General features: G+C 38.5%; 2 protein-coding genes across 3 annotated transcripts; both read right to left on the bottom strand.

The window, feature by feature from the left end:
• Position 1: 1 nt before the first annotated feature.
• Positions 2 to 2,910, bottom strand: LOC125211498 (blue-light photoreceptor PHR2). Its single transcript, XM_048111325.1, has 4 exons — positions 1,847 to 2,910; positions 684 to 904; positions 459 to 560; positions 2 to 365 (listed from the first exon to the last, which is right to left on the bottom strand). Exons 1-4 carry the CDS (start codon positions 2,810 to 2,812, stop codon positions 287 to 289), a joined length of 1,368 nt encoding a protein of 455 aa, XP_047967282.1. The 5' UTR covers positions 2,813 to 2,910; the 3' UTR covers positions 2 to 286.
• Positions 2,911 to 3,716: 806 nt separating this feature from the next.
• LOC125215730 (gamma-tubulin complex component 4) lies at positions 3,717 to 12,175 on the bottom strand. Of its 2 annotated transcripts, XM_048117255.1 has the most exons (16): positions 11,859 to 12,175; positions 10,702 to 10,993; positions 9,918 to 10,054; positions 9,233 to 9,331; positions 9,042 to 9,153; positions 8,507 to 8,767; positions 8,204 to 8,284; positions 8,046 to 8,129; positions 7,653 to 7,739; positions 7,219 to 7,274; positions 6,948 to 7,136; positions 6,561 to 6,786; positions 5,314 to 5,402; positions 4,660 to 4,813; positions 4,405 to 4,527; positions 3,717 to 4,314 (listed from the first exon to the last, which is right to left on the bottom strand). In XM_048117255.1, the coding sequence occupies exons 1-16, from the start codon at positions 12,026 to 12,028 to the stop codon at positions 4,249 to 4,251; spliced, it is 2,226 nt and encodes a 741-aa protein (XP_047973212.1). In that variant the 5' UTR covers positions 12,029 to 12,175; the 3' UTR covers positions 3,717 to 4,248. The 2 variants fall into 2 exon arrangements, 1 of the variants encoding a protein (XP_047973212.1); XR_007175298.1 differs by lacking the exon at positions 3,717 to 4,314 and having other exon boundaries at positions 4,455 to 4,527; positions 4,660 to 4,788.
• Positions 12,176 to 14,474: the final 2,299 nt, after the last annotated feature.

The raw sequence follows: 14,474 nt of genomic DNA, 5'->3' as shown, positions 1-14,474 counted from the left end.
CTTAAGTGGTGATGATCAATCAAGTTCATTCAGTATTGAGTATTGGAAGGGCATGACAACATAAAACCTAGAACCAATCAAGCAACCAACTCTAATGTAGTACTTACAATCACCCTCGTTGCTTGTTTTTCGAGCGAACCAATATACGGTCCTTGGACATTGGTTTTTATGACACCCATTCCAGCAGTTGGAACTAACAGATAAAAGAGAAATGATACAGATACAAAAGGGATCATTCCCCCTCTCTTAGAAACTTGGCCGATTCATCTTTTCGACTAATTCCTGCTCAGGCAGCCATACCTGTACAAGCCGTTGCTGGTGAATAGCTTGGCTGCTTCGCGGAACTGTATTTCCTGGTGATGAATCTGATACAAGAAGATATTAAGTTTCGGAACAACAGAAGCCTTTGTATCTCTGTTACAGAGGTCGAGAGAAGTACAAAAACCACAAGACCTAACCTGAAAAAATCCCTCCACAGAAGCTCGTACATTAACCAGTTCATTCCGGTATCGCCTGAGCCTGCTCCACCATTTGGCTTGTTAGAAGCAGCAGAGATCACACTGTCAAACATGAGGTTGGCATTAGTATAGCAGACAGTGGCAATGATCTAAGGAACAAATACGCACAAGGAAAAGGACACATTAGCAAAAGAAAAGAGAAAGATTGAGGTTCTTTCGGAAGACCTTGAAGCAGATTTCTTGAGCTCCTCAAACATGGAGCGAGGAGAGAGGCAACCCATGGCTAGCCAGGGTGATATTTTGCACGAGAAGTTTGCACCGTATATGCTATCATTGGCTCCATCCTTAGATTGATTCTTAGGCTTTGCATGGCATTCAGCAGCAAAAGATTTGAGCCTCTGCAAGGCCTCAGTCTCCCCACCCGAAAGAGAAGCCGTTTTCCCATTCTACAAGAGACGATGCAAATGACTATACTCATAACCCAGAAAAGAAAGTTTTATCTCAGTCCCATGTAGCTATCAACTACCATATTTTCTTATTGTAGAACAATAAAATATAGATATATGTAGAGAAGTATATAGACATAGTAGAGAAGAGTAGTAGATATATTTCATTACTCAACATAGGCCACATATATATAGTACAAGAGACTAAGCTAGACTATGTCGCACCACCGATGTGGGATACTAATATTATTAACACTTATCATGAAACAGATAGTACGGTTATTACTTATCACAGTAGATACAATGCAGTTCTGCCTCTTAAAATTCTTAACTCGCAGGTTGGGCGAACATATTCATCAAAAGAAATAGTAAGTAATAATTACTGTATGTCTTAGCTAACTGTAATGAGTACTCAATCAGTGTTCTCCATATAGATACGAATGTGAAGAAGTACAACAAGTATTCAAGTGTAGTATAATATTCATACAAACCTTCCAGTTTATTTCCATCTTTATTCTCAGTTCACTAAAAATCAAGTACTAAATGTTAGCATGTCAAGATAATATTTGAGGACCTTAACTACACAAGGAGCAAAAGGTTTCCTGATCAATAACTGTTAAGACAATCAATATCCAAATTGCAATGCATGATCACAAAGGTATTAGCATTCACATATCCAACTTCTCAACATTTAAAACCAACCAAAACATGCTGATCTAGTTAACCATATAAAGCCAACGAACCGAAAGCCTAAATCATCACAAAACACTAACGAAACCACATCAAAACAGCCAACCATAAACCAAAAAAGCGTAAACACAATGCAAGAGAAGAATGCAGCATGATCAAGAATCAGCAATAACTCAATTCACAAAACAGATCACTCCAAATCAGCATCATCATCCCTACAAAGCAATCAATCAGCAAGAATACACATCGCACCTGCCCCATTGCAGCATTGGGATTAAGTCCCAAATCCATCAATGTGGGAATCTCCCCAAGCTCCACGTCCCCTCTCTTCGGCAGCCCCTTCAACCTATCCAACGCCTCAACCGTGTCCCTCACATTCAAACCCTTCACCTTCTCCTTAAAACCCCCATAATTCGTCGGCATTTCCTCCAGCTTAAAAGGAAGATCATCCAAGTGGTACAATGTGCTTCCCCAGAAGTACTTCACCTCCACCCCCTCATCCTTCATCACCTCCTCCACCTTCTCCTCCGCCCGAACCTCATCGTGTGAGACCTCTCTATGCACATACACCGCATCCGCCCCCACCGCCTTCGCCACCTCCAGCAACACACTCTCCGGCCGCCCAATTCTCACCACGAGATCCGACCCACGCGCCTGCAGATTCCTCCGCAGATCAGCCACGGATTCCGTCAGGAAAGTGGCGCGGTGCGGCCCGGTTTTGTCGAATCCGGAGGAGGATTTGCCGTAATCCCTAGGGTCGAAGCAGTAGACGGGCAGGACTGAGACGGAATCGTTGTTGGCGGCGGTGAGGCACTCGTTGTCGTGGATGCGGAGGTCGTTGCGGAACCAGACGACGGCGGCGCGGCGGAGGGCGGCGACGCCGGAGGGGTTGGAGGGGCGGATGGGGTTAAGAGTGAGGGTGTTGAGCAGGGGGATGGCGGAAACGGTGGATTTGAAGAGGGGTTTTGCGGGGGAGGGGGAGGGGGAGGAGGAGAGGGAGAGGGTGGAGAGGGATGAGATTTGGGAGGGGATTCGGGCTTTGGAGGGGGCGGCGGCGATTTGCTTGGGAGGGAGGAAATGGGAGGGGAGGAGAGTGGAGAGAGAGAGGGAGATTGAGGCTGCGGAGGCGAGGGGGAGGAGATTCTGGTTCTGGGATTGCTCTGATTGGGATTCTTCCGTTGATTCTGAGCTGCTATCGGTGGTGATTCTGGAATCCATTTTGAAGGATTGGGGAAATTTGAGATGAAGAAGATGATGATGGGATAAGCTGAATGCTCTGTTGTTTGAGCTCTGTGGTGAGTTTGTTGGTCGAATTTGGGGTTTAGTATTTTTTTTTTAAAACAAAAAATAGGTGCGTTTAGTGACAAACTTGTAAATACTTTTCTTTTTCAATTTCTGTTTACTTTACCATATTTATTCATCTTAATGTAATTGCATAATATGATTTGATCAATTTGACAAAAATTTGTACTTATTTTTTTATCACGGAGAATAAAGCATAAATCATGAAAAAATAAGACGAGAAACGTGAATAAAATTGGCAAGATTAGTATACTATAAAACATGATATTGGTGATTTTTTTCTTATTCATCTAATACTCGGTTAAAAAAGACAAAATCGAATTTGTTAGCACTTCAAATAAAACCATGCACCAAACATTATTGCGACTATGTAATCCTCAACTACCAAAAGAGAAACGTATCTCTATATTTTGGTTGGTGGGGCTTGACCCTCAATATGTGGTTGGTGGATGGAATATGAATAGAAATATGTTACAGATTAACACATGCTTAAGGAGAGGTTGGTTTGAATTAGGTTTGCAAGTCAAGATTTTTTGTGTAATGAAATTTATTTATCTTTATGGCTAGTGTATATGACAATAGCATAATCAAACGGCGTGAACTTATTATGCTTAGATTAGATGTCTAGAATTCAATGTTCACCGTTCCCCTAATCCCAACTACACAAGACATATTAGCAAGATGTAATCTCAAATGATACTCCTGGTGTGGTGTATACTGTATATGATACGATCCAATTCCTCCTAGATTCTATATAACTAAAACCAATGTTTAAATTCATTAGATGCAATACATTCAGATAGTACGAATTCACTTGCACTTCAAAAAAATTAATCAAACATGGAACCTGTTGGCGTCAGTAATCTGGTTCTACAAGGTGAAGGAGACATCACCTACGTACAACATATCACAAAAATTGCAACACAACTATACTAACACACTAATACATAGAAATAAGGAAGCCAGGGGACAACCAAGTCTACGGCTCTAACTGCTATTAATAGTCAGAAATGCAATAAGATATCTCGAATTTACAGATATAGGTTTAAGTAACATTAATTCACACACTTATCGGACTTCAATTTGCAAACCAAATCTTGAATGAAGAGATATGGGATCTGAACGACAAGAACCAGATCGGGCGAGTAGCTTTCAGTCGCGAGATTATAGAAGATTCATCGACCACAGATTGCCTTAAAGCAATCAAACTAATTCCCAACGAATCCTGAGGGAGAAGCTTATCCATTACAACATATTGTTGCTATGAATTTTACTGTACAAAGTACACCACAAGTATCATACAAATCTTAGTTTTGCATGTAAAAGGATTTGGTTGCAAGTAATGGAGGAGCCTAAATCATTCCTGATGCAAGTGATGGACGAGGTCTTACAACGTTCAGTACCCCTCTAGCAGTAGTCTGCCAATGCAAACAAACACATATTATGATATGTCGTCTTAAACTTGGTGGATTTAAGAACTTAAGCCAACCATTCTTCCCAAATTTTACCTCAAAGAAGGAATTGAAGTTGAGTCGCAAAAGAAAGCGCCTAAGAAATGGTGCTCGCTGACTCCCAGCTATCCTGCTACTACGGAGTATAGTGTACAATGAATTTGACTTCTTACTAAATTCCTGTATTAATCAAGCAGAAGAATGACCATTAAAAAAGAAGAAGAAAAGTATATTTCAATATATATATATACACTGTCCAACTTATTCATGCAATGTCCAATAGACTAGCAAGTCATATGTTGCCTGTAGTACCTCAGCTATGTGTTCCAGTTCAGCAGGGCTTTCTTTATTCTCTTGGTTTTCAATCTTCCAGCAAAACTGGACGCACAGTTTCATTATGCCATCCAGAATACGAGACACAGAACCAATGTCCAAGAAAGACTGTGAAATTAGGGCAGATAAATACCTAGAAGACATAAGTTTGGTCATGAAAAATCTTGCGTACTACAAAAAAAAAAGTTTACTTGCAAAAGAAAACATATACTACTCTGTACTTAACTAGAACATTTTTAAGAGAAAAATTATGCTCAAACTTTCCACATTGCAAAATGATACACATGTTGAGATGTGTGAGCTCAACAAGTCATCAGAGGGGCAGTTATAAGTTTTGGGTGAGAATTTGATGGCACAACTTTTTCCCCGCGTCATATTTAAGAATTTTGAAGATGAAACTACAAATCAAAACTTCAATTGCATATTGTTGCAAAGTTTGTGCATATTTTTGCAACTAACCCACACAAAAATAGATCCAACATTCCATGACCAGCCACCTCTAAAATATGCGAACACCAGAGTCATATTTCAAGCCCATTAACCTTAGAAGGGCGTCCATGTCTAACATCCAGAAATGAAATAGCCTACACGAAGAGAAAGTAAGATAGAAAATTATTCAATGACTGCACTCACTCTTGGTGGAAGCCCACCAGTTCTGTAAAATCACGAGAATTTTGGATATGAGCTTGCAGGACGTTCCACTGAGACTCTATTACATCCACCTAGCAACACAGCAGTTTAATTAGTACATCTATGAAAAAACATCGAAAATAAGATGCGAAGATATTGTAGCTGCAAAAGTAGCTTATTACTTTTATATCATCAAAATGATGAAGGGAGCTTGCAACACAATCTACATTAAAGAGTTTTCACCTCCAGACATAAAACTTATTTAGAGGATGTAATTCTTGGGATCATGATAATATTCCACAAAAAATCCCCTAGATATGAAATTTAGCTATCCAAAAACATAAACCAGTCCTATATAATACTCCCTCGGTCCATGAAAAATAGAGCACATTTGCCATTTTTTTATTGTCCACGAAAAATAGAGCACATTTAAAAAAGGAAAGTTTTCAACAACTTCTCTCTTACTAATAATATGGACCCTACATTCCACTAGCACTGCTTCTCTCTTACTTTTTTCCTTTCTCTCTTACTAATAATATGGACCCCACATTCCACTAACACTACTTCTATTTTACTTTTTCCCTTCTCTCTTACTTTACCAATTCCACATTAAAACCCGTGTCATTCACAATGTGTCCTATTTTTCGTGGTCGAAGGGAGTAATATATATAATACTCAGATAATCATTACACCAATCCAAATACAAATTTACACTATAGCCCTTGCATTAAATATCTCACTAACTCGCGATGAAATTAATAATAGTTGAAAGGCTTGATCCAACACAATAACACCTTTTTTCAGTCACATTCTTCACGAAACTACTTCACATACTTATTCACACATAACTCTTTGAATGAACATATTTACCGAGAGCCAACAGATTCACTAAGGCCAAGTATGCACTGGAGTTCAGTTTGCCTGATACTCCCTCCGCTGAGTCGTATTCCATTTCGGGATGTCTCACGTTACTTGAGTCAATTCCTTATATGGCAAAAAACAACACCACTTTTTTAAATACTAGTTGCACTCTTTCTCTCTCCTAGTTACACTCTCTTCTCTCTCAACTTAACTATTAAGCACCACTTTTTAAATCCTGTGCCCAAAATAGTCAACTCAAGTAACGTGGGATGGAAGTAGTATTATTTATTCTCCTATAGTCCTATGTATAATGTATTAGTTCTGATTTCAGCAAAACTCAAATGAACAACAACAAGCAAACACATAGCATATATCTTCTGGTATATCACCTGTATGTAAAACTGAAGATTTCTGATCAGGAAGGCCATATGTTCTCTGACACGCCACATTGGTCTAAAGCGCTGCCGCTTCTGTTGGGATATAGAATTGGTTTTACCTCCAGCATGATGTTTGGCAAAATCACAATGATCTTGATGCATTGCAGAAGCCCACGACTTCTCCAATTCCATCTGGGTTCGCTTTAGACGGAGCAAGTACTGAAAGATCCTAAGATACCTGTTCAAAACCATGTGGTTTACACAGATGAAGTTTCTCATTCATCTATAAGGATGCTAGTGCTACAAATCAACTATAAAGATAGTTGATCAAGTAATTATTTTATCTACTTCAGCTCGGTTTGGAAATAAAGGAGCATTCTTTAAGCTGATGAAGCTTACTTTGAAAGCACTTCCTGAGTGAAGAACAACTGTAAAGGCCAGTCAACTGAGTATTCAAGGGCAATGCCATCCCAGCCATCAATTGACATCTCTGCAGAAGCATCTGACGGGATACTTGAGTCTCCATCAAAATATGGTTTTGCTTTTGGCAACTCAATATGAGAGGATTTCAATGTGATTCCTGGCACTCTGAAAGTCACCGAAGGAATTGAGGAATTTTTTTTAAAGAGTCACAAATTAGTTTAAGCATTATAAACTAAATAGTCCATACCGTAAAGACACTCTAGAGAAATATTTGTCCTCTTCTGCAATAGTCTTTAATGCAGCCTACACCAGTGACTATCCAAGTTCAGTACAGTATTAAAAAGAAAAACAGCTTAAAATTCAGGCTGGGGAGGGGGGGGGGAGCAAAGTTTGGGTAGACTAAACTGAGTGGCTCTGGCTCTAGACACTGACAAATGCAGGCACACGGTGGGATGATGCTATGAGTCTTACTTTATAGGCAAACAAGAACTAATGACCTATCACAATAATCTATCTTGACATTTCTTTTAAATTCATGCCGGCAAACAACCTTGAGTTGCAGATGGCTCAATGGGAATCTGGTGTATCCCAGGTTCCTAGAGGCACAGGACAAGAAGTAAAAAGTGCCATGAAATAGGATAAATTGAGCAATAATATTTTCGCTATAGAGCAAGCACTTACCAGTTGAAAAGGAACCATGAGATCAGCTTCAGCAGTTGATTGACGAGGTGGTAAGCGCATCAGCACCCGACTCTCCTCAAGAAAACTCTAATAAGAATATCACCATTCAATGTACTAATACAAAGGTTGAAGAGAGCAACATTCTGCTACAGCTTAAATAAGAATCTGTGCTTGAAGTCCCAATTATGGAAGGATGTCTTAACAAAAACAAAATTCCTCACCGTAATTGATGCTAATATCTTTAGAATGCTAACGTTTTAGGAGTTCTTGCAACTTCACAAAAAGATCAGCTCAAGAAAAGAATGTGGGAAGAATTTGACGGATATAAATGAAGCAAGATTGGCTTATATTCCCGATAAAAATGCTTGCAACAGGAAAAAAAACATTCTATACCTGGAAAAAATCCCCTTTTGCTAAAAGGAAATAATCTTTGAGAGCTTTCAAGTGGCCATTAAGGTCAGCACGCACAACAACAAGCTGCAGATACGACCAAAACAACTAATTTAATTTGATTTCCAAATTAAAAAACACTGAGTTTACGCAATCAACACCTGCCAAAGATGATTTGCTGCAATTGCTTTAATTGAGTCGACCGCAGTCTCAAATGATCTCTTATGGAACTCAGATGACTCCTTCACATTACAGACCAAATAACAAATGTTAGAAGAAAATAGAGTAGTGTTTGATAACTATGCAATATACATAAATTCATAATAGCATGAGTACAAATACCTGGGACATGGAAATAGTAGAAAGTATGAAGTAGAAAAGTATGAAATGCTAACAATAATCAGCAAGCCTCACCAACAAATGTAACAAACCATTTAGGATATAATGTGCAAAAGGAATTAGACCTTCAAATTTTGAAGCATGGCCTCGATTTTGTCAGCCTCAGATTGTGGAACTAACTCGACTCCGGCCAATATAGTTTGGAGAGAGGAATCCTTCAGTAGATGAAGCCTTCCTATCGATCCTTGAATCCTTTGTGATCCTTTTTGTATGTGCTGGCCCTGGGATTGGACAATTGGACTTGGATTTTGTAGAACTCTGATGGCTTTTCCAGCAAACAGTATAGATTCAGCAATGTGCATTGGGATGTACTCAGGAAGCATGTCCTGAAATGAAATTCGAAAATATATAAGTGTCAATATTTTCTCTCTATCTTTAACTTCCTCCCCTGGGTGTTGTTACATGGTTATTTACTTATCTTTTATTCCTTTTTTGGAGGGGGAGGGATCTGTATAAAGATTTGTTGCTGAAAAAGGAGAAACCATCTCATTCGAACAACATAAGTAATGCAAACACTTCAACATCTTCTTTATGTTTACACAATTGATATACAAAACCCAGGAGCTAGCATAACTGAGACCAGAACCAAGATCCATGTACCAGAGATATATGAAAGCCTATATGCCAATCAGTTACATCGTTAGTTGACAAGCGAGCCAATTTCTCAATTGTATCTGCTGGCAAGTTGTGTTCAGAATCCACATCCTCTTGCCTGGACAAGATAAAATTACCTTAACATAGATTTATAAAGCTATTGTGACAAGTGAAAAGGAAATACACAAAGCCCATACCTACTGATGAAAAATTCTCCATACTGGTCATGAAGGATCCCATAAACCATCCATGATATAAGTTGATTGTACATTACCTGATGCCCATGCCACAGAAGCCTGCTTGAAAGTAAGTTGTTTCATAAAATTGAAAATTATGCAATGCATGCATGCAAAGGATCTCAACTTCAAGCTTTCATAATCCAAATAAAGACAAAAATTTAACCAGTATAAACCATGTTTTCAGGGTTTTGATATGTATATCCAATATCCAAACTTAAGAGAACTTTGCAATTTTCCATGGTGACCATGATAACCCATTCTAATCTATTATAGATTTTGAATAGAATCCACTCCTTATCCAACTAAAGTATTACGAGCTAATTCTTCATTGCGAGAGAATTGAGATATTTTCTATAGATGAATCTTAAACTACATTACTGATCCCAACCTTGTTAGACATAAAAAATGGTTGAACTTTATGCAGCCAAGAGCTACAGCAATCGATTTTGAAACAATACCACGGACTTCCTGAGCTATGATAATATGGTTCAAGGAACCCTTTGGTTTTTGGTGTAACAAATATTGTATTATATGGCATACTCCCCAAATGTTACAGAGCTCCTTTACCGGATATGTGACTTGGAACCACATAATATAGTATTGAAACATAAATGCATATGAGAACTGGACAAATAATCCATACCGCTGAATGCATGTTTGCAGCTCAGGAACCCCACAATGGCATCGTTTATGTAAGAGGTTCAGAAGTCTCCCTCCACTAATATTATCATGCTCAATCTCCAAAATGAGCTCGTAAAGAGGTGGTAGCAAAACAAAAAACTAAAAAATGTATTACAAGTTAGTTAGAACTAGATTAAGGCAATACATAGATGTCAGAAAAGAATATTAGAACTTTGTTTAGAGTAAAACAATACCAACCTTACGCCATCTAGAATGCAATTACTAAAACTATGCTTGCAGTATGCATGAGTTGATGGCCCTGCTAGTTTACTATAAGTGCAGACAAAGAAATAGGAAAGCAGAATAATACTACCAGAACAATCTGGATGAACTATCTCTACAGTTACAGCCTATTGTTTCAAAAGGAAGGTCATATGAACTGTCAAAATTCAAATATCCAACAGATACAAGTCAAACATAGTGTTTCAATCAAATCTAAATGGAATTTTGGAGCGGTTTTTTCTTCACGGTTTTGCTCTTTGTATTTCAATACCAAACAAAGATTGATAAAAAAAATCAATAAAAATGAAATGAACTTATGGACTCATTTTTCCGACTTACATCGATTATCTCTGAAAAGGAAATATATATAAATATATACACACACACATCAACGGGATGAAATTGTTTTATCCAGTTTAGGTTAGAAATGCAAAATGCAGACAATGCACAGGCTGTTAACAAACAAGAGCTAAACCTAAATATTAGTAGTAGTATATAATTATAGTTTAAAACCAAACCCTTACCTTATTCAGTCCTTGCGTCACAGTTGCCAAGATGGGCAGCGAATCTGACAATAATTTCTGCTCAATTTGTAAAACAGCAGACCTATAAATGGACAACACCTCAACGATTCCATTAGCTAATGCCCTCCTATATACACTAGGCTTCAAATTCTTCCCTTTTAAACTCTCTGTTGCTCTTGACAAAGGAGACTCATTTGAAGATCTGATCCAACTCAAATTTCGACAATTAGCAGCAAAGCGTTCTAGCTCCCTGTAGTAGAAACCTAAGGTAATTACCCTCTCAATTACCTGTCTGCCACCCAGAATCAAATACCACGTCAACAACATGAACATAATCCATCCACATTCAACAAATATGCATATACACACCATATGACATGCAATGCGAAGAATTCAACTAAATACAGTGTGTCAAGCAAAAGAACCGTAGCATGACTTTCCTCAATGAATTCCCTCGCAATCAAACCAATGTAGATCCAAACACACATAAGCTACTACGAAAAACAAATTATCCCATGCCCCCCACTAATGCCACACTGTGACAACAAAATCTTAAGATTCTAGAGGATTAGAAACAAAGAAAGTAAACTAATTGTTAAAATTCTAATATCTTGCCCCACATCGGCTTGGTGATGATCCTATCTGTTCTATATAAGTGTGGATAACCCTCCCCCTTATGAGGCCTTTTAAGGGGTGAGTGGCCCATTTCTAATATGGAGCAGGGCATGGTTTATCTCTTTATCTCTTCTCTTGCCTACCCACGTGATGGAAGTCCGATGTGTCATTCCGGCCCACACGTGAGGGGGCGTGTTAAAATTCTAATATCTTGTCCCACTCGGCTTGGTGATGATAAGTGTGGATAACCCTCCCTTTAAGGGGTGAGTGGCCCATTTCTAATACTAACTTGAGGCAAGTATCCAAATCATTAAGATAAAACAATCAGATAACAGTACTGAAATCCAAGTGTTATCACCATCTTGATATGTTTCCTAACAATCATCATAATCCAGCAATGCCACAACAATACACCACCCAAAAATATCTTCCACATCTCAATGCAAATTGAAGGAGAAGGGGGAAGCTTACTAAATTCAACTGAAGTAGCGAAAAAAGTAAAAGCAAAATAATGAACATGGCAAAAAAAAGAGAGTAAATACCTATCGCTGGGTTCAATGAACGAAAGATCGGGAGCGAGCTTGAAGGTGGGCTCGTCGGCGAGAGGCGCCGTGGGAGATAAGTTAATGCAGAGTGATTCCCGCCTCTCTCTCTCATCGATTATGAGATCCCCAGTGTAACCTAAGAGTGCCAGTAGCAATTCGTGAAGCATTGTTACGGATTAATTCAGTGAGAGGTTTATAGCCTAATTGGCCGGAGCATTCAGCGGCGGCGCAATTATCCGGCCACTGTGTTTGGGATTGTCTTCGGCTAGTTCAGTGAGACGGGAGTTTTAAGTAAGGTCGGCGGGATCTCCCAATTTGTTTCTGCAATATTCCTTTAAATTATTTTTCTCCCGTTTTATTTAGTAGTAGTACTACTACTATTTTTTTCTAATATCCACATAAACAATTCTCCTATACATATACTACTTCCTCCATTTTTCTATATAATTGTTCACTTCTGTCATTTCAATCCATCAGTTAAATATTGTCTACTTTGCGGGCCCACTTTCCACTATTTAATAGTTCCGTTCTATATTAATAGAGTTATTTTATTATTTTAGTACGTTCTATATAATAGAGTCATTTTCATTTTTAGTAAAAGTAACACATTTTTCCACACCTATTTTACTCTCTCTTACTTTTTTCTATCTTTATCTCTCTACCATTTTTATTTTCCACTTTATTCTCCATTTACTTAACTCACCTAACACAATTTTTCTTAATCTCCGTGCCGAAAAGAAACGCATCTATTACTATAGAACGGAGGAAGTAGTATAAATGACATTCCACTATTTTTTTCTATCAATTTTCTTTTATACTTTTTTCTAAAATTTGCGTTGAGTTAAATGTGGATGATATTTCATAAAATTAAGAGTAACACATTTGACATTTGAACGGATATTTTTGGTTTACCAACAAAATTTATATTTATCTTTTTATGGTTTTAATAAGGTGAATTTTATTTTCTATTAATAATACTCCTCTTAACTAGTACTTTTTCTCTTAATAAGTCAACATAAACTATCTTTTGATTTTTATTTTTTTGATAGAAATCTTTTGATTTCTAACTTGTTCAAAATGCATCAACCATACTCCATCGGTTCCACGATAAGAGCATCTCCAATAGCGGCTAGTCCACGGGCTAGCCGATTCGCGGTGCTAGCCAATCGGCTAGCCGAACTATTGCAACCGGCCAGCTAATGCACTTTTTATTAGCACTAAATAAACCTGCAAGTATACAGAGTATATATAGTATAACTAAAGGTTAGTACCGGATATCGAACACGGGGAAGACGAACACAAAGTGTCTATCCTCTACTAAGACTCAAATACTATCTGGAAAAACAATTGAGTTTTGAAAACTTTTGAAAAACTAAAAACAATAGAAAGCATAGACCAACTAAAAAGCGAATAAAACACAGAGAAAGACGATAGAGATAAGGGAATCACGGGGATGTGTGTTCACAGTTATGGTTATACAAAATTTCAGGGATAAATCCCCTAGCACAGTTTATACTTTGAAAGGACGAGTCACCTAGCTTATGCTCATGCGATACAAATGTTGACAAGATTAGGGTTGTCAATCCTAACACGTAACTCCAAAAAGCTCCTAAGACCCTTGAAAAGTCCTCACTCTCAATTAACAGTGCCGTTTTAAGGGAAGCTAACTGTAGTGTCTACTAAGTGAATCTAACTCGCTAGAACTCTGTCACAATTATGAAGCAAGTTATATTAAATCATACACGATTGTGTCACTCAATTATGCAGCATCAAAACTACTTAGGGAAGAAACAAAGTAAAAACAAAATGGATATTAGATAGAAAAAGGAATTTGTATAACCAAATTCGTTACTAACACATCCCTAGAATCCTATGAGTTTAGTTACACATAAGTGAATAAGCTAAAAACATAGATTGAAGGGAAGACAATTTGAACATAAAATTAAAGCAAATAAAACCCGTGGGTTGAATCCTTGTCGTTCTTGATGTTCTTGAAATCCTTCTCCAACTCCTTGCACCAATGAAGTACTCTAGGTCTTGATCTCTATGAATTATTTTGCAAGTAGAAGTTCTCTCTTTTTGATGAAGCTTGAGGCCTTATTTATAGGGAAAAGCCATGCCTTGTTGTAGAAGGAAAAAATCTCCAAAATATGGTAAAACTGGGCGTAAATCTAGGGCTTCGGGTCGCTTTCTCCGCGGTCGCCTTGGAGTCAGAGAGTTCCCCGGCGGTCGCCGACATAAAAAACGGACCAAATAATGGCCTTAAAACGGTGCAAAATCCGAGCGTATCACCAGCGCACTTTCGGCGAGAAATTAGGTGATCGCATGCCGACGGCAACCGGTATGATATGGGCTACTACTTGGCGGATGGGATATACCCTAAGTGGTCCGTCTTTGTGAAGACGATCGTGCACGCAAATGAGGACAGGAAGGCCTACTTTGCAGAACGGCGGGAGTCGGCGCGCAAGGGGACGTGGAGCGCGCATTTGGTGTGCTCCGGTCTCGATGGGCGGCAATTAAGGGTCCAACGCGTTTGTGGGATATCGGCTGCATTGTTGATATAATGTACGCATGCATTATCTTGCACAACATGATCGTCGAAGACGAAGGCGT

The sequence above is a fragment of the Salvia hispanica genome, chromosome 3, assembly GCF_023119035.1.
Source record: "Salvia hispanica cultivar TCC Black 2014 chromosome 3, UniMelb_Shisp_WGS_1.0, whole genome shotgun sequence".
NCBI classification, from domain to species: Eukaryota; Viridiplantae; Streptophyta; class Magnoliopsida; order Lamiales; family Lamiaceae; genus Salvia; species Salvia hispanica.
The sequence above is the reverse complement of the archived record's forward strand: the minus strand, read 5'-3'. Positions and strand labels throughout refer to the sequence as shown.